The following is a 17,999-nucleotide window of genomic DNA, read 5'->3' as shown; positions in this document are numbered from 1 at the left end:
TTGAACAAAATTACAAAAAGATATTTTTTAGGTAAACAAGTTTATTTTNCCATTTCTGCGGCGCTCATATTTTGTGGCGGAGGGATATACCTGGGTCCCTGTTGTATAATCTTCTCAATTCGAGATGGAACAATTTCCCCTGTGTAATTGTGATACTGGGTTGGCTGTACTGGATTTTGTTGTTTGCGTGCCGCATTGCTAAGCCACTTGAATTTCTTGTTTAGTTTATCCCTCTCATCTCGTGCAAATTTCGATGCCATGCTGTGAATCTTTCCAAGTTGGTCGTAGAGTGAAACCGGGTCACAAGACTTTGCAAACTGCAGATGGGCAACATATAACTTAAGCTCAGCTTCCGCCAATGATTTGCGTTTCACTTTAATTAATTTTAAAAGGAGCGATTTCTCCATTTGTTTCAAAGCACCTCGCAGACAGAAAGGAAAGGCCTTGAAGTTAATGGTTATGCACTTTGGAACTATATGATGCGTTCTACACTTGAGCAGAAAGACTAGTTGGGCATGTAGTTTATGCCATAACTTTTGTAAATTTAACATAGAAAAGAAGAACATCCGAATTCTGTTACTCATCTTGTTAGGTGTATTGAGTTCACGGGTTGGATGTCACGCCAACTTATGTTAATCAAAACTTCCAAGAACGTCAGTCTATGAGGCGTTAAATATACTTGAAATTATTTTTAATTTACGAGCGCTTTCGACGTAAATAAGCACGTCGTCTTCAGGTAAAATTAAATTCGAATAAAGAATTCGAACCATACATTTAAATTTAAAACATTAATGATACTAGCCGTTTTTGAACATACAAAAAAGATTTTAAATTTAAATTTTTAGAATTTAATGTTATGAGAAATGTTATAAGAAATGTATGGTTCGATTTCTTTATTTGAATTTAATTTTACCTGAAGACGACGTGCTTATTTACGTCGAAAGCGCTCGTAAATTAAAATAATTTCAAGTATATTTAACGCCTCATAGACTGACGTTCTTGGAAGAAGAAGTTTTGATTGACATAAGTTGGCGTGACATCCAACCCGTGAACTTAATCATCATTGCTAAATTAAATAATTAGAAATTTAATTTTGAGTAAATATGTTACAAATCATTAATAGTAATTTTGTGTTTTTTAAACTATATTTTAAATGATATTACGATTTGCTACTTAGCTTTTCATACAAAACATTTTCATGATTCTGCATATCACTTGTTGTTTTGCCTAGATGCTACAGAACTAGAAGTAATTTAGTTTAGAAATAATAGTAATAATAAATTTAGTAGTAGTAATAAAATGGATAAGTGGATATTTTTAAAAATGTCTTCAAAGTGATTAAAAGAATTTGAGATAATGATATTTATGTCAAATTACTGTATATTTTAGATAGCCAACACATTTTGTGAAACAGAAAACATTCAGAATGATATAGAACATAAGCTGACTGTAGCCAGCTATTTGATTAAATGTTTTTTCATTTAATATAAAAATTGGTTTGATTTTATTTATTTGTAAACATGGTATGAACTTTTATGATAATATTTAAAACTGATCATTTGGGTCAATTTTAAATATCATTATTTCAAAAACAATAAATTTTGATAGAAGATTAATGATATTATTTTTAACAAAATACTCTTTGCCACACAAAAACACTTAACTTTATCCACAAAAATACTAACATATTGATTAATAATCAAATATATGTATTTATCTACAGTACTTTATATAATAGCTTAAAATCATCACAATACTTTATTCCACTTAGAAAAATGGTAATGATGGCATTGGGAATCAATGAATCATCATGAAAGTTTTGAATAAGCAAGCAAAGCCCTCTAGTTTCTTAAAGTTTTTTAAAAATTATTAATTTTTTTTGCAAAAGATTAAAACCACTCATTAAACTTTAAATTGAAAACTTTTTCAAACATACTTAGTTTAGTTGTACTAAAATTGTTCAAAAAAATTTCAACATGTTTATATTATACAAACAAAGTGATAAAGTAATCTTATTTTTTAATTTAGATATTTCAGTGTCCTCGTATGAAATTTGCAGAGATTCCACAACGTTTACATCAGTTACTGCATCCAGCAGATCCCATTGTTATCAATCATGTCATCAGGTAATTCTAATATTCATGTCAAGTCACATTATATCTGTCTTTTAAATAACTTAAACAGAAATTTCTTTTCTAGCGTGGAAGGTCCTGATACTAAAAAGACTGCATGCTACGATATTGATGTGGAGGTGGTAAGAACTGACTTAATAAACCTGTAGTTTAGATGTGAATTTGATGCAACTTTTAGCAACTGTTTATTTTTTGTCATACAGGATGATCCTTTAAAGGCCCAGATGAATAATTTTCTTCTGTCTACAGCCAGTCAGCAAGAAATTCAAGGATTAGATAATAAGGTAAATGATGGTGACTTTACAGATACAAAGTCTTTTAAAGTCTTTCTGACAGGATTTGTACTTTTCAGATTCACGAGACAGTGGAGACAATTAATCAGTTGAAGACTAATAGAGAATTTTTCCTTAGTTTTGCTAAAGATCCCCAACAATTCATCAATAAATGGCTTATATCCCAAATGAGAGATTTAAAAGTAAGTTTTTTAAAAACATATTTTGAAATCTTACCGATTTAGAATGTAATATAATAAAAAATTTCCATCCAAGACGATGACGGACGTTGTCGGAAACTCCGAAGAAGAAAGAAAATCGGACTTCTACTACCAACCCTGGGCACAGGAGGCAGTGTGTCGTTATTTTTACGGAAAGGTCCAGCAGCGTCGGGCCGAGCTCGAACAGGCCCTCGGCATCCGAAACACTTAAATCTAGATCTGACGATTTTTTCCATTCATTTACTATAGTGTTTACACATAAATCATTAATTAATGTAGAATTTGTTTTTTTGCACAAGAAACAACTTGTAATAAACCATCATAAAAAATATTTTTTGTTGTATTCTTTTTTTAATTATATTTGGTATATTAGAAAAATTTTTTAGATAAAGTGTTAAAGGAAAAATTGAAGACTTACATTTATACATTGTGAATATATTGTGAAGTTTAAGCCTGAAAAAATCTTCAAATATATACAATTGATAAAAATATAGAATACCACAGAAATAAATCCAGAAGTATCCAAAAGAGGGTTAACTCAGAAATTAAAAGTATTTGAATAATTAATAAGTATTTTTTAATGTGTGCAGGACATTTTATTACAGATGGTCCAATAAATCATATTTGTTGTCATAAATATTTTAAAAATAACATTTTTCTGTTAATGGAGAGAGGGATTAAAATGCTTTTTATTATTTTTAATAATGCTCTTAATCTAAAAATTGTTTATTGTTCAATTGCTTACTGTTCAAGTAGTTTCTATTCATTTTAACAACATAAAATGTATTCAACATTATTACAGATGCAATTATTAAATTGCATGTGTAATAATCACTCTACAGCTCTTGGATCTGTTACTGGAATAGTGTCTACAGATGCTCCATGTAGGTTTGTGGGTTGTTCACTGCACAAGGATGTCCACTCAAAATGGTATTTTGTTGATTATATATATGATAAAATTTATTTTTATGGCACTGTTTAAGGAATCACAAAATAATGGTTCATATGCAATATCTATATGATGTATCCTGCCCGTATTCATTTTGACACAATATGGCCGTGGTTACAGACATCTGGTATCTTCACCTTGTTACGATGGATGCACACAGGTCGCAAAATTAAGGCAACATTGAGTACAGTATGTTCGTAAAGTCGAACGAGATTGACGTCATCGTTATTCTTATTTCGTTAGCCTTTTCGAACGATTCGTCTATAACTAAATAGATGTTTCTAAAATCGAATATATGAATGTTTCTAGTGCAGCCTAATCCGAAATATTTTACTTAGATTGCTTCGGGTGATAGTTATTTATCAATCATTTCGCCTTTTAATTCACAATTTAAACACTCGAGTAGATTTAGAAACATCGATATCGTTGGGCACCATTTTCTAAGTGAACTAACTCTTTCCTTCGTGAACTTCGTTAGAGTTTTGTTCGAAATGTCATCACCACAGATCATGCGCACTGAGCGAGACTACTACTATTCGAACGATTCGTTACTAACTCGTTTGACTTTATGAACGTACACATTGAATGTCTATGACTGCTGCCATCAATAACTTCTTGATCTTGACAATTTGAATGTGTGATTGATTGAACCTGTTGTCAACAGGGGCGTGCCGTGACATTTGATGATAGGGAAGCTGTGTTTCTATAAGAAGCCGACTTCCAGGGGCAATCAGTTAATTCTTTCTTTAAATGTATTTTTAATAGATTATTTATCTGACGTACTTAATAAACAAGTTTAATATAATTACCTCTTATTAAATCCAATATATTCCATATGCCCTCTAAATGCCAATTCTCGCTTTGATAAAAACATATAACATNAGTAGATATATTTTATTTAAAAATAAACTACAAAACATAAATTATGAACTAATCTACCACCCCTATTGTTTAGCTTTATCAGAAAGTATTATCAAAAACAACATAATGCAAAGAAATTTTTTAGGATAATTTTTTACCATTACAAAATCAGGCTAGAATTTATATGTTTTTGTTTTTATCACAAACATATCATGGTTTACAATGGCTAAATTTTGATTTAATAAAATGTGAAATAATATTTTAACCATGTCATTTACCATCCTGAAATTTTGAAACATGGTCCTTGAAAGGTTCTTTGAAAAATCTTTGAATCCAGTTTTGCCAAAGCTGTGGGAACCCTGCATTGAGCCAGTACTGTTTGTTTTTCATGATTTGTTTTTTTTTTTCCTCCTCTTAGTTATATCCTGTTGACTTTAATATATTATGTTTTCCAGATCTCAGCAATACCACATAGTGAAGACAAAGAAGACACAACTACATACACACATATCACGATACCAAACTAAATTTTTATTGTTTCAGGTTGCCAGATATTCCCCTGGTCAAGATTACAATGCATCAATGAGATATTGCAACAATACTGTATTTTTATGATTTTAATATAACAAGTCATATATGTCTATATAAATTGTATAATTTAAGTATTTCATTAATTTGTAGTGGATTTTTCATTAATCTTAGCAAATATTTAGTTAAATGTCAGAATAATACATTTTTGAAATTTCAAAATCTTTTTTAAAAGAATAAAAAAAAATGATTGTGTAATTTCTTTTTTGTTAGTGGCATCGCACACCAACAACAACAGAAACAGATGGATTTCAAGTGAAAAGACCTGGAGATAAAAATGTTCGATGTACCATCTTATTGTTGTTAGATTATCAGGTAATAAAAGACAGTTTTTAAAATTTGAGATTTTTCATATTTATTAAAAAGTTGTAATTTTTATTCACAAAATTTGATTATTTTCAGCCACTGCAGTTCAAATTAGATCCTCGACTAGCTCGTCTTTTGGGAATCCATACACAGACTCGACCCATGATAATTAATGCTCTTTGGCAGTACATTAAAACTCATAAACTGCAAGATGCCCACGAGAGAGAATACATCAACTGTGACAAATATCTTGAACAGGTAAGTAAAATGCATTGCTTTAATAGTTGAAATTTAAACATTTTAAATTGGTGTTCTTGTGTACAGAAACTTCAATTTTTGAATATCTAGTTTCATTTTAACAAAGAGTTTATTAATTGAAGTGTGCAATGCCATGATATTCTAAATGCCATTTTTCTCTAAATACATTTTATTCAAGAATTGAATTATAAATGTAATGTTTTCTGCCATAAAAGAATATTGTGGCGATATCGGCACTGTAAGTGGCTGTATTTTGAAGATGAATTTATGTGAAGATATAATATTTAAAGTGTCGGAGTGCAAGTCACGTGACTTTTGGCACTTAAAATGTTACAGCTTATATTTACATCATTTTGATATTCCAGAGAATTTGTAACCTAGTGATTTTTTTACCATTTTATTGTAAAATTGAAATGAATTCATTCATTAGAAAAAAACCTCTTTTACCTCTCCTGAAAAAATTTTTTTTGGCATTTACAACATTATGACATTGGATACTTCNCTTAATTGAAACTAAATGAATGGATTAGATTCAAAAAGTTGTTACCAGGTTTACACAGAAATAATGAGAATGACTACAGACACTTTAAGTAATTTAAGTGCAACTGTTGCTGTCAGTTGCACTTAAAATACGTACGACCGTAGAAATGAATATATTTCACTTGTGGCCAAGCAGTTCCTTTTTCTAAACACTAGAAGTCCGGTCGTGGGTTCACGCCTCGTCCGAATGGGCTGGGCACGTGGAATTTTCCGGATTTTCTCCACGTCTGTAATGCCTTAATAGGGGCCGTCACTCCTAAAAGTCCTCCCGGAAAGCGTAATTCTCTGTATAACCATTTTAGCAGCATACAGCTACTATTTCATGACAATTACGTTCAGGGCCGGCCATCAAGGGGGTGCGGCGGATGCTGTGCACCGGGGCCCCGCGATTGAGGGGGCCCTAACATTGTCAAGAATGCACAAGAAAACTCGACAATATTCCTATCGTTGTCAGTATGACGAACAGTACATTTTATCGTAAACATTATTATTGTAATCTCTGAATTTCGACAATCTTCAAACTAATCCTCGGTGATGCGAATGTTTACTTTTTGTTATTTGATTCGGGAAACTCCCGAGGATGCCCACCTAAATTCGACTTTTAAAAAAAAATCTCAATACCATATATCCCGCGTTAAGAAATGAAAATAATACTATGGCTGTCGGCTATATAAAATTATATGTATATTTGCATATATTCGTAGTTTTAAGTTAATACGACTCTGTTCTAATGTATCATATAAACAGAATAAAAAAAATTCAAAAAATAGAATTGTGCATCATTTAGCACATAGATCACAAGAACAAATTATTTCTGCGTTAGGAGATGAAGTCCTTGACAAAATTAAAGACGATATAAAAGCAGCCACATACTATAGGAATCCAAATGGATTGTACTCCTGATTTTTCCCATAAGGAACAAACTTCAATTATTATTAGGTATGTAAATTTTGAAGAGAAAAGATTAATTATAAATGAGTCATTTATAAAGTTTATTGAAGCAACTGATGTTACTGATGAAGGACTAGCAAACACTATTGAAAACATAAGTGTGCTTGATTTAGATATTATGAATTGTAGAGGGCAGGGATACGACAACGGTAGCAACATGAAATGGAAATATAAAGGTGTACTGTACAATCTAGAATAATTGCTCTAAACCCTCACGCAATATATGTGCCTTGTCTACCACACTCTTTTAATTAATTTATTAATTTGTGATGCTGCTTCCAGCAATATATATTGTAAAATTTTTTTGGGAATATTGCAACGTTTATATTGTTTATTTTCTGCATCTACAAAGAGATGGGAAATTCTACAAAATCATTTAAACATTACTTTTAAACCATTATGTGACACTCGTTGGGAAACCAAAATAGATTCGGTTAAATCAGTGTACATGTTACTGTGAAAGACCGAAATTAGAGAATGTCGATATTCTCCAGTAAATGTCGACACATACAAAATACGTCGGTGAAAGACCGAATATTTGGTTATATTATTAAACATTCGAACAATCGCCGGTGTATGTCGACAAGCACAGATAAGCTTTGGTGGAGGTCGAAACGACACTCGAAAAGCCGATGTCGACAGAGAGGCGGCAGTCTGTGGCCAAATCCTTTGTGGATAGTCGGAGGTAGGACAAGGTCGTACCTCTTTTCCTGGCAACGGTTTGGTGGAAATCGCCCACTTTGTCACTGGATGGAGTTTTTGTTCTTTTGATCCCGTGATGTGGGGATCGGTTAGTCAGGTCGAGTGGCGGAGGATGAGAGGGTTCGTCGGTAAGGCGTCGGCGATATCCGAATAAAAGACACCATTAACAGATCAGTTCGTAATCACGTAATTACGTAATCAGGTTGTAATTTGTAAAGAAAAGTTACTTTTCATAGATGAGATTTCTTCTCAAGAAATATCGTTGAGTAAAGCAGCTACAGCTAAATCGAAAGTAGAGGGTAAGGCTATACAGTAGACTCTCCTATAACACTGTAGATATTTCCGTGTTATATGAATTCCATGTTGTACGAGTCACTTAGATTTTACAAATACGTGAGCCGTTCACAGCCCGACACACGTATTTGTAAAATCTAAGTGACCCCTACAGTGTTATAGGGGTCTACTGTACACGCTGTCATTGCAAAAAGAAGTGTTCCACGAATAAATGCAGTTGTAAAAGCGAGGGACTCAAAGTGCCATAAGAGTTTAAGTTATTGCAATAAATAAGATTGTACAACGTCAATCACATAATTTATGTGTAAGTTTATTATTGTATTATATTCTTTAATGATTTAGAACGTACTGTTCGTTTTAGGTTCAACAGTTTATTTACATGTGCCGTTACTTAAGCTTTCTCCTATTTTGACATATTAACGTAATAAAAATATTTTTATTGAGCATTCACCATCAGTGCGTGCCGAATGTCGACATTTGCCGGTGTAAGTGAGAAATGATTATATTTAGCAAATATTTCGTACATACACGAAACGACTGTGTGAATGTTGACATTCGCCAGATATCGGTCATTCACAGTAACATATACACAGTTTGAACAAACTTGTAATGCCCTAGAAGAATTTATTTATGTAAGTAACGATAATACAGCGGTATCCGACGCTAAAAGTCTATTGGATTCAATACAAGAAATGCCATTTATTTTATGGTTTGCAATGTTGTGTAAAATCAACGCTATCAATATTATTTCAAGCAAAAACAATTATTCTTGAGTCGGCTTTTAATTTAGTCAATAAAATTAAAACTGAAATCCAAAATTTAACACATTTTTAGACGAAGTAAAAGTGCTAGCACGTAATTTGAATATTTCAGAACATTTTCCTGAAAAAGGAAAAGGTTATATTCCGAAATAGCAGATGAAGCTTTAGAAAACCCGGTAGAGGAATTTTAGATGTTATTTTTTTAACACTCTAATTGATACTGTTATTGTACAAATAGAAGATAGATTTAAAAGTATACCAAATATTATTTCTGATTTCAAATTAATCACTGATATGAAAACCTTAGAAAAACATGAATTAGAAAAATGTTCCAAAAACTTTGTAAAGTTTTATAACAAAGATGTAGATGAAAACCTAATCCAGGAAATTGGTTTGCTACGGGATTTGATTTTGAATGAAAGGGATGTAAATAACGCACAAGACATATGCAATACATACTAAATAATAATTATAATGAGTTATTTCTAAATGTATTAACTGTGTTAAAACTTTTCTTTGCGTTGCCAGTTACTATAGCAAGTGCTGAGCGCTCTTTCAGCAAATTAAAATTAATGAAGAATTATCTTCGATCCAGCATGTGTGCAGAACGCATAATGCATTTGCTATATTAAGCATCGAAAAAGAAATTGCAAACATTATAATTTTCCTGAAGTAATTCATGTATTAGCAAGAACAAAATCACGCTTTAAATAAACATGCATTGATATATGTTCGTGTTTGTAATTTTTTTTATTTTACAAAAAATGTAGGGCTCAAATAGTTTCTTGCACCCGGGCCCCTTTATAGAGAAGGCCGGCCCTGATTACGTCACACTTTACCACGGGGCAATAGAATTTAGAAGCTCATGCCCAACTAGCAGATACGATACGAAATGAATAAGAAACTTACCGATCGCTAGTGAAATAAAATGAAATCACTTGGAGGGACGCCTCATGCAATTCGCCTTATGCAATACTGGCAAAAAGATTAAAAATAATAACACTAGAAACTAGGAAACTTTAAGATCTATATTTAATTAAACAAGGAAGGATATCAGAGTAGGCTGTCAGTAAATCTGCATTTTATTTTACTTTTAATGGCTCGGAATATCTTGTAAGCTAGTAAATGTGTAGACACAACGTAAAGGTCATAAAAAATGCAATTTTAGGTGTAAAAAATACAAAGTAAAATACAAAAATACATCCTAAATACTGTTTATTATTACTGAATTAAATAAAATTGTGTACTTCACGTAGGCCTAGTATTAAAATTACTATTTATCGTATGTAGGAAAATGGGAATAGAATTCGGATCTAAAATTTTCTTTGACATGTGTACTGTACATATTTTACATTGCTTTACCAGAGATTTCTCTCTACATAGCGCCAAAGTCGCTACTTGGTGATATTTTTATTAAAGTGGCAATAAAAATATAATACTAGCGATAAAAACTAGTCTACTTATTTTCAAATTTAACGTTAAATTGAATTACAAAGCACAAAAATCAAATATGTTATTCTGTATTATTCGTTAAAAAAAATTATTCTAAAGTAAATTTCTATTTCTATGCCACAGCTTAATTAACCTTGAGTCAAGCGCCCCGAGGCGCTATCGCGATGTAGGGCGCGAGGGGAGCTATAGTTATCCAGTTTCAAAAATCGATTTCTTAAAAATCATAGTTTTATTCGTTGTTATTTTGATGTTAGGTGTTTGTGGGAATAGGTTTTTGAAGTCCTAATCAACAAAACTACTCAAAATATATCGTTTTTATATATTTATAACGAAAACAAAAAAAGTCTTACGTTTTAGAAACTTTTCTAGAAAAAATAGTTAACTTTAGAAACGTTTTTTACAAACTGTAAGCAAGTCTGTTGCAATCTAAGCTCTTATTCGCTTTCTTATATGTGTATTTTAACTTTCCCAACCATTAAATGCTTTGTCATAAACCCCGGGCCAAAAATATTTTAGTAGGCTATTTCAAAAAACACACCCCCTGATATTCTACAGCAACTAGAGGAAAAAAGGCAGATTATAAGCAGATAACATCGATAGTAAACTTCTTCTACACGGTAGTTGGTTAATTTCTTTGTCTGTTTATTAAATCAACAAATTGTTCATCTGTAAAAATTATTGCCGGAAAAATTCTCGCGAAATTCCACGTCCCCTCAGATTACCATTTCGAATTATGTAAACAATCGTTATAAAATCGCTTGTTTTAATCGTTTTTTCACTTCTAATTTACTAATGAAAAGTTGTTTGATAGTATTTAGACGAATAAATATGTTTTCAAAACCGTTCAGCAATAAATATTTCCGAGAAACTCTACCTTTCATACTTTCAATGCTAAGTCTATGGGAGTATTTGCCGTTAACTAGTGTTGAAAATCCTGTTTATGTTCCAATTGGTCATTTCTATCATGACTGACCCCCTATCAAGAATCAGCATTCTTTCGGAATCTGACTCGGTTCCAACCCTTCCAATTTTCGTTCTAATTAAACTTCCTTCATTAGGCGCTCAGGATACCACGGTTACCATAGAACTTCGGTGTGGCTTCGTGTAAACATTTTTTTTCGTACAAATTTGAAATTCTTTCAGTGCGATCTTCAGTACTTTGAAGGAAGGTACTGAGGACATTATTTTCCAGCATTTAATTGATAAAAAACATACACGCACTTTAAAATGGCTGGTCAACACTTGTTCCGTGCACCTAACCTTAACATGTAATTTTTGTTTTCCAGACTTCGAATTGATAAAGATTTCAGCACCAGCATAAATTATTAACTAAAACTGGTAGCGATAAGTAATTTTAAGTTACGAAAAACATTAAAAACTGTCGAAGTGGATGAAGATTTATAAAAAGAACAAGTTATATATTTCGGAGCAAGCCATTATTTACTTAGTGATATGTAAATTTATGGCATGTACGTAAGATCGATAATTTCGCTACCAAGTTTGTATAATTTTAATTTTCGCAATAAAATTGTATTAATGTTATTTTATTCAAAGCCAAATTCCTTGTAAAATTTACACTGAAATCAATGGAAATGGTTTGATGAAGATTCATTTAAAAAATGTGAAAATTTGGTGATATATTCTGTGTTATTTCTAATCTTTTTGCCAGTATTGCGTGAGGAGAATTGCATGAGGACGTCCCTCGAAGTGACTTCATTTTCTACCACTAGTTATCTAGTAAAGTGTAAAGTAATTGTCATGAAATACTAATTGTATGCGTTTGTGATGGTCGTTATGCGGAAAATAACGCCTTCCGAGAGGAATTTTAACAGTAACTGGCCCCTATTCAGGCGTTACAGTCGTGGAGAAAACCCGGAAGACTCCACGTGACCAGCTCGTTCGAACGAGGCGTGAACCCACGACCGGAATTTTAACGTTTAGAAAAAGGAACTGCTTGGCCACAGGTGAAATATATTCATTTCTACGGTCGTACGTATTTTAAGTGCAACTGACAGCAACAGTTGCACTTAAATTACTTAAAGTGTCTGTAGTCATTCTCATTATTTCTGTGTAAACCTGGTAACAACTTTTTGAATCTAATCCATTCATTTAGTTTCAATTAAGTTTCGTAGCTTTTCTTACACGATACGTAACATTTATAGTGTACTTTTATATACAAGATTTTATACCACGAATGTTTAATTGTTGCAAAGTACAGTTATTGGTGTGAATATTTCAGTTACGGTAGACACGACGAATAATACATTTAACACATTATACGGGTATATAATACTGAAAAATTATTGACGACAACAACTAAACCATCGTCTTAATTAATTAATTATCAAAAATTGCAAAAATATTGAAGGAGTCCGATACGTTCCGGTTAAGTCTTTGGTGGGAGTTGCATTCGTTCGCTTTCTCCTTTCCTAACTTCGCTAACGTCGACAAAATGGAATGAAGTGCACTTATAGCCTGAAAAATAAAGCTTCATTAATTAAGCTAAAATGTTCGTGTTTATTAATTTAGTAACTGCTGGAAATTTCAAGGAATCGCTGTATGTTAATACGAAAAGCTCGTTTAATAATTATAAAATTGAAAATTTAAATTTTAGGACCATTTTAAAGACAGTTTTACTTCGATGGCCCGCTTAAAACCACACGATAAAATGTTATTCTGAATATTCAATAATTGCGGGTAAATACCTTCATAAATGCTCGAGGGGACTTTCTAGTATTTCTGCAGGAGTCAAACGTGTAGAGTGAAAGATAACAAAGTGGGACTCACTCTAATGACAAAATTTTTCTTGATGAAGAAGAATCCTCCGACAGAAATGCCAATCGGGGTCTTTCCGAACCGCTTCATAAAGTCTAGAATCTAATTAGATAAATGCTTTAAAGACAGTAATTATCAATATAACAAAAGTGAAATTAGCAAAGGTCTACCTTCAGTTTGGTTTCAATTTTGAAGCGAAGAGAGGAAAATCTTCTGATTTCGACGAAATCGTCGTACAACTGAAAAGAGAAAAACAGTTAACGGGTCTTTTTATTGTTTAAAATATATTATCGAAAAACTGTTAGTTATAAGTTTATTCTGCAAAACAATCTAACTAATATACAGTGGGATGGAAAAATCCTTTCTCAGTGAGTGGAGAAACGGAAGGAGTTTCCGGGAGCGAAGTAATAACGTAACGGGAGTAGACTACTGCGAAAGGACTTTACGATCGCAATTAGAAGTTCTATAGAATAAAAGATACACTACATAAAACAACTGAAATAGCTTTTTATGGAGATTTATGGAGTTTAATGGAGATTTTAAGAAAACTAGGACACGAGGAAATGCCTTTTCTCTCGTGTCAATTTTAAATTTGTATAATTTTTCGGTACGAAGTCACGGGTACTGTAATATATTAATTGGGCAGAAAATATAAAGAATAATTAAATATTAAAGCAACAAGTTAACATTTCAAAGATAGTATTATACAACTGAAAACAGCATTTACCTGAGAAGTTAAATGTGACAAAGAGAAACAATTGATAAGAAATGCGGACATTGAACCTATGCATAAAACCGACATAACGATTGTGAGAAACAAATTTATGTCGATAAATGCCACTACGTAAATGAAGAAACTAATTAAGTACAAGGCCGTTGCATATATTAAGGGGAAGATATATTTATACATTTCGTTTACTCGATCAAAAAAGTCTATTATTTCCGTGTGCTTTTCTATAATCGTGTTTAAGAATATGTGCAGACCACCGTTTTTTGGGTCTAAATCCTTCGTGTCCGTCGACAACCGCTTTAGTCTGTTATATATTATAAATCCAAGAAAAAGGGACTGCAAGAAAGTTAAGAAGAGGATAGCAAAGACATATATGAAAGCGATATTCCCAATAGTACTGCACAAGAACGCTTCTTTCACGCCTTTCCGGTACGCCACAATTGGAAATAATAATAAATCGCCTATAATACAACAGGAAAGTATGCAAATAAATATGCCATAAACGAAATTAATGCAATTTGTTCGAAATATTTGGATAAAGTAACTTCTTCTTTGTAACTACTTTTGTTGTATTGAAATATCAGTTTCCGTCTTTTAAACATGCTGAATATCAAAGAACAAAATAGATATAGAATGGTGTATATGTATCTGAGAATGACGTTACCAGTTCCGAAAACGTTCACCCAATCAGCACACGGGACGTCTTGGAAGAAGATTTCGAGCAACTGTCGAAGTGTCAACGACCACAAGAAGATTTCTATTATTATCGCATAACACGCGTAAGCTCTTTCAATCAACGCACGAAATTTAGTATTTCTCGTATTGTTTTGGCAATGGCAGTCCGCCGTTATATTCATAGCAAAGACTTTCGACACTGAAAGAAGAAAGTCGATCAGACAAACAGGACAGCTGGCATTTTTATCTAAATCCATTGGATCTCACGGCTGTTAGTCACGAAATACAAGATGTTGGATTTATTGAAGAAATTTCGACTGTGGAATATTTTATTTACTGTTTAAAATTGTCGCGTTGTTAATAATATTTGGAAAATGACACTTTTGGAAATAATTTGGTTCGGCGAAACTTCGATTAAGCCCTTAACAATTTTCTATATACTAATGTAGAAAAATCTGATAGAAGCTGGTTGAGCAGTACTGAAAATTTTTATCGAACGTGAGTCATGTGTGACGCGGACTAAGTGTATCCAGAAAATTAATAGATGCTTGTTTATTTACGCTACTTTTCAATTAAGGAAAAATGCGACGAATGTTATATTACATTAATTTAGAAGCTCAAGTGGTTTCGTGCTTGAAAATATTGGAAATTCTCGTCATGCCAGATTTCAAGCCTGTGTTGGAAACGTATATGCTTTTAATGCATTAAGGACGTTTGCGTTAGTGAAACTTGTTTGTTATTAATGAATTAAGCGCTTTAAGTGGCAATAATTAGTTTCGTTGCAAAATGATAATGCTAATGCTAATGTTGTTTTTTGTTTGTTTAGTTATGGCAACATAACACTTGGTCTGCCTGGGGGGTGCCTTCCGGAAAACTGGCCCGTTTAGGCGTTACGGATGTGGAGATAACTCGGAAAGCGCGTGGCTAGCTTGTCTGAGCACTGCGCGAACCAACTTAATTTCCTATTATCAATTTACGACATTACGCCTGTATATTTTTTTCTGTAAATTGTATAATTAGTCTTTATCGTAGTATACTTTATTGTACTCTGAGTCCAATCTTTTAATTTTTCTTTCAATAAAATAAATTTTATTTATCTTACATGATTAAGTAATAAATAAAGTCTAAACGACTGTATAAAATTATATTCCGCTGGTGAAAGTACAATATTCTGCAGTACGTTAGTAATTTATAATAATTGAATCGATAACCGAAATACTATAATACTTTTCTTATTTTCGTTAATTTGCCGGGTTGTAGAACGAAACACCAAGAACACGCGATCGCGTATAATGTAATACGAAGACACGATCGCGTGTCTTCGTATGACATTATATAATACATTGGAACATGTATTATACAGACCTACAACCATCCCTCATTTATAAGTATAAATAATTCAAAAATTTCGATAGAAATGGTCCTATTAAGCATATAAAAGTACACCATTTATACTAAATAGACCACACAACTATTCATTGAAAAATACATGAATTATGGTTTACAGTTTAAGGGAGGATTACTAAAAGTATTGTTCGTCATTTTATACAGTAGAGATAGGGAGTCAAAAATAGCTGAAAAATTATACACGCAATTAATAAACGTTCCCTAATTTGTTAGGTAAATTTTAAGCATTCCANATAGTAATAAAATGATGACATTTAACTAAATTTTCTCCACTTTGTGAGGTTTTCCTCGCCTAAATTTTGCACCATAAAGTGTTTTGCTTTATCAAAATGATTACAGAAGCACAATTATGAAATAACACACACAAAAAAACAATATTTATATTAAAAACATCTCTTAAATAATAGTTTTGTACTCGTGATTAACCTTTCCCTCCCAATCTCGTTTGCTTCATTTCACATTGAAGAATACCAATGAGGCTCCAGAAAGAATAAAAGTTAAAGGTGTTAATTTACTTGTTCTCACTTACATAAACATTTGAAACTGTTATAAAAATAGAGAAATCCCGTAGGTAATTACCGTAATAGATAAAAATAAAACAGAGAGGAAGGTCAAGTTCAGTTTTTGCAATTCTTAGAAATCGCCGACAGGAAACTGCAACTTTTCCTTATTTATTTCCAAGTATTACTCTTAAACACGTGACAGAACAGTCTGGCGTAACGTCATCGAACTTGTGTTTGTTTTATTAAAGGCTAGAAAATGCCAGATCACACATATAATCTAATGATGACAAAATGTGGCCTAAATATCTTGGGTTTATGAAACTAAAAGGTGAAAAAACACAATATCTGCTAATTATTAACTCCTATTAGCACGTGTATGTGCAGTAAACACTACTGAACATACACGTACTAATAGTCTAGTACGTGAAAGCATATACTCTAGCTTCATTGTGTGGCACTTATAACGTAGTAACACTCCAGAAGAAGGATCAACTTATAGTAAAATGTCTTCAAAAAAGACAAAGTACAATGTTGACAAATTACACTATTCTGTACAGCAGGAACTTAAAATGCCACTTCAGATATGTGATGACATTGAATAGTTCTGTGGATATATTTCACACAATTGACTTAGTAACAGTTAATTCAACAGATTTTACAATTAAAGTGACTTAATTTATGCAGTAAGTCATTCTAATGCCAAATAACTTTTTAGGGTATAGTTTGAAATAAGATATCCTGTTTCAAATTACAATATACAATCAAGTAAAATACACATTAAATCCTCCTCTCATGTCTTTATTCAATTATTAACAGCTTTCTCCCATTACTCAAAATAAAAAACTGTTTATACTTTCAATTGTTACTTTAGATAAGAATCAGTTCAAACCATTGTTTTTATCACACTTAACAAGGCAACCTTGAAATGTTTATGTTTAGAAACACAACTTACAACTTCCGCTTAACTTTTTTAGGTCACACTTTCATCAATATATTTATGTGTCATAAGTAGGAAGCTTATATCAGTGTTGAAATGGTTAAGAATGTACAGAAAATCCTCAGAATTTATAAAAATATAAAAACAACAAAAAGGAGATTTGTTTTTTAATCAAAACTAATTGCTGATTTATATTCTTATTTCATCAGCATCATTAAAGATATCTCTTTTACAGATATTAGAGATACTATCAAGTTTTCTCCTGTCATCTCACCTAGATTTTATCCATACTTATATGCTTAAAAATTTTATTTACTCCTTCCTTGATAGGTCTGATAGAAAATATAAAAGAAATATTGGCAGTCACACTATTGCATTCTTACTGTTTATAAAATGGAATAAGTAACATAAAATAAATTATTTTCATGATAAAGTTTTGCTTCAAAGTATCAAATAATGCTTTCTCCATTTTTTATTATTATTATTATAATGATTGATCTATTCTTTCTCTCACTACATTACTATGGTTTCTGTCATTTTGCATTATCGTCTCTATTCAGTTTATTTATTAGTTGGCTTCTTTTCAGTCTCAGCTCTCTGTATCTATACATAAATTTTCTACCATTCCATACTATATATNATATCAGTGTTGAAATGGTTAAGAATGTACAGAAAATCCTCAGAA

At 31.9% G+C, this 17,999-nt stretch overlaps 2 protein-coding genes across 7 annotated transcripts in view; one reads left to right on the top strand and one right to left on the bottom strand.

The window, feature by feature from the left end:
- Positions 1–2,966, top strand: part of LOC111629025 (SWI/SNF-related matrix-associated actin-dependent regulator of chromatin subfamily D member 1-like) — a 31,939-nt gene extending 28,973 nt beyond the window's left edge. For 2 of the 5 annotated variants that reach the window (XM_023372892.1, XM_023372890.1), the window contains exons 10-14: positions 2,029–2,126; positions 2,185–2,254; positions 2,336–2,416; positions 2,485–2,607; positions 2,681–2,966. In XM_023372892.1, coding sequence (XP_023228660.1) covers positions 2,029–2,126; positions 2,185–2,254; positions 2,336–2,416; positions 2,485–2,607; positions 2,681–2,836 — 528 coding nt within the window. In that variant the 3' untranslated portion in view covers positions 2,837–2,966. The remainder of the gene's footprint in view (positions 1–2,028; positions 2,127–2,184; positions 2,255–2,335; positions 2,417–2,484; positions 2,608–2,680) is intronic. The other 3 variants (XM_023372894.1, XM_023372891.1, XM_023372893.1) reach the window with 3 other exon arrangements.
- Positions 2,967–12,336: 9,370 nt separating this feature from the next.
- On the bottom strand, positions 12,337–13,859 carry LOC111629024. Of its 2 annotated transcripts, XM_023372889.1 has the most exons (4): positions 13,790–13,859; positions 13,233–13,301; positions 13,075–13,164; positions 12,337–12,762 (listed from the first exon to the last, which is right to left on the bottom strand). In XM_023372889.1, the coding sequence occupies exons 1-4, from the start codon at positions 13,838–13,840 to the stop codon at positions 12,625–12,627; spliced, it is 348 nt and encodes a 115-aa protein (XP_023228657.1). In that variant the 5' UTR covers positions 13,841–13,859; the 3' UTR covers positions 12,337–12,624. The 2 variants fall into 2 exon arrangements, 1 of the variants encoding a protein (XP_023228657.1); XR_002757262.1 differs by lacking the exon at positions 13,790–13,859 and having other exon boundaries at positions 12,993–13,164; positions 13,233–13,362.
- Positions 13,860–17,999: the final 4,140 nt, after the last annotated feature.

The sequence above is a fragment of the Centruroides sculpturatus genome, unplaced genomic scaffold (genome assembly GCF_000671375.1).
Source record: "Centruroides sculpturatus isolate CEXI.00-Female unplaced genomic scaffold, Cexi_2.0 scaffold524, whole genome shotgun sequence".
Taxonomy (NCBI): domain Eukaryota; kingdom Metazoa; phylum Arthropoda; class Arachnida; order Scorpiones; family Buthidae; genus Centruroides; species Centruroides sculpturatus.
Note: the sequence above shows the minus strand (reverse complement) of the source record. Positions and strands in the feature narration are given on the sequence as shown.

Coding starts and splice junctions, on each gene's coding strand:
- LOC111629024 (XM_023372889.1), bottom strand. CDS start 13,840: ATGTCCGCATTTCTTATCAATTGTTTCTCTTTGTCACATTTAACTTCT. Junction 13,302..13,789: donor TGTCACATTTAACTTCTCAG/GTAAATGCTGTT, acceptor TTCTCTTTTCAG/TTGTACGACGATTTCGTCGA. Junction 13,165..13,232: donor AAATTGAAACCAAACTGAAG/GTAGACCTTTGC, acceptor TTATCTAATTAG/ATTCTAGACTTTATGAAGCG.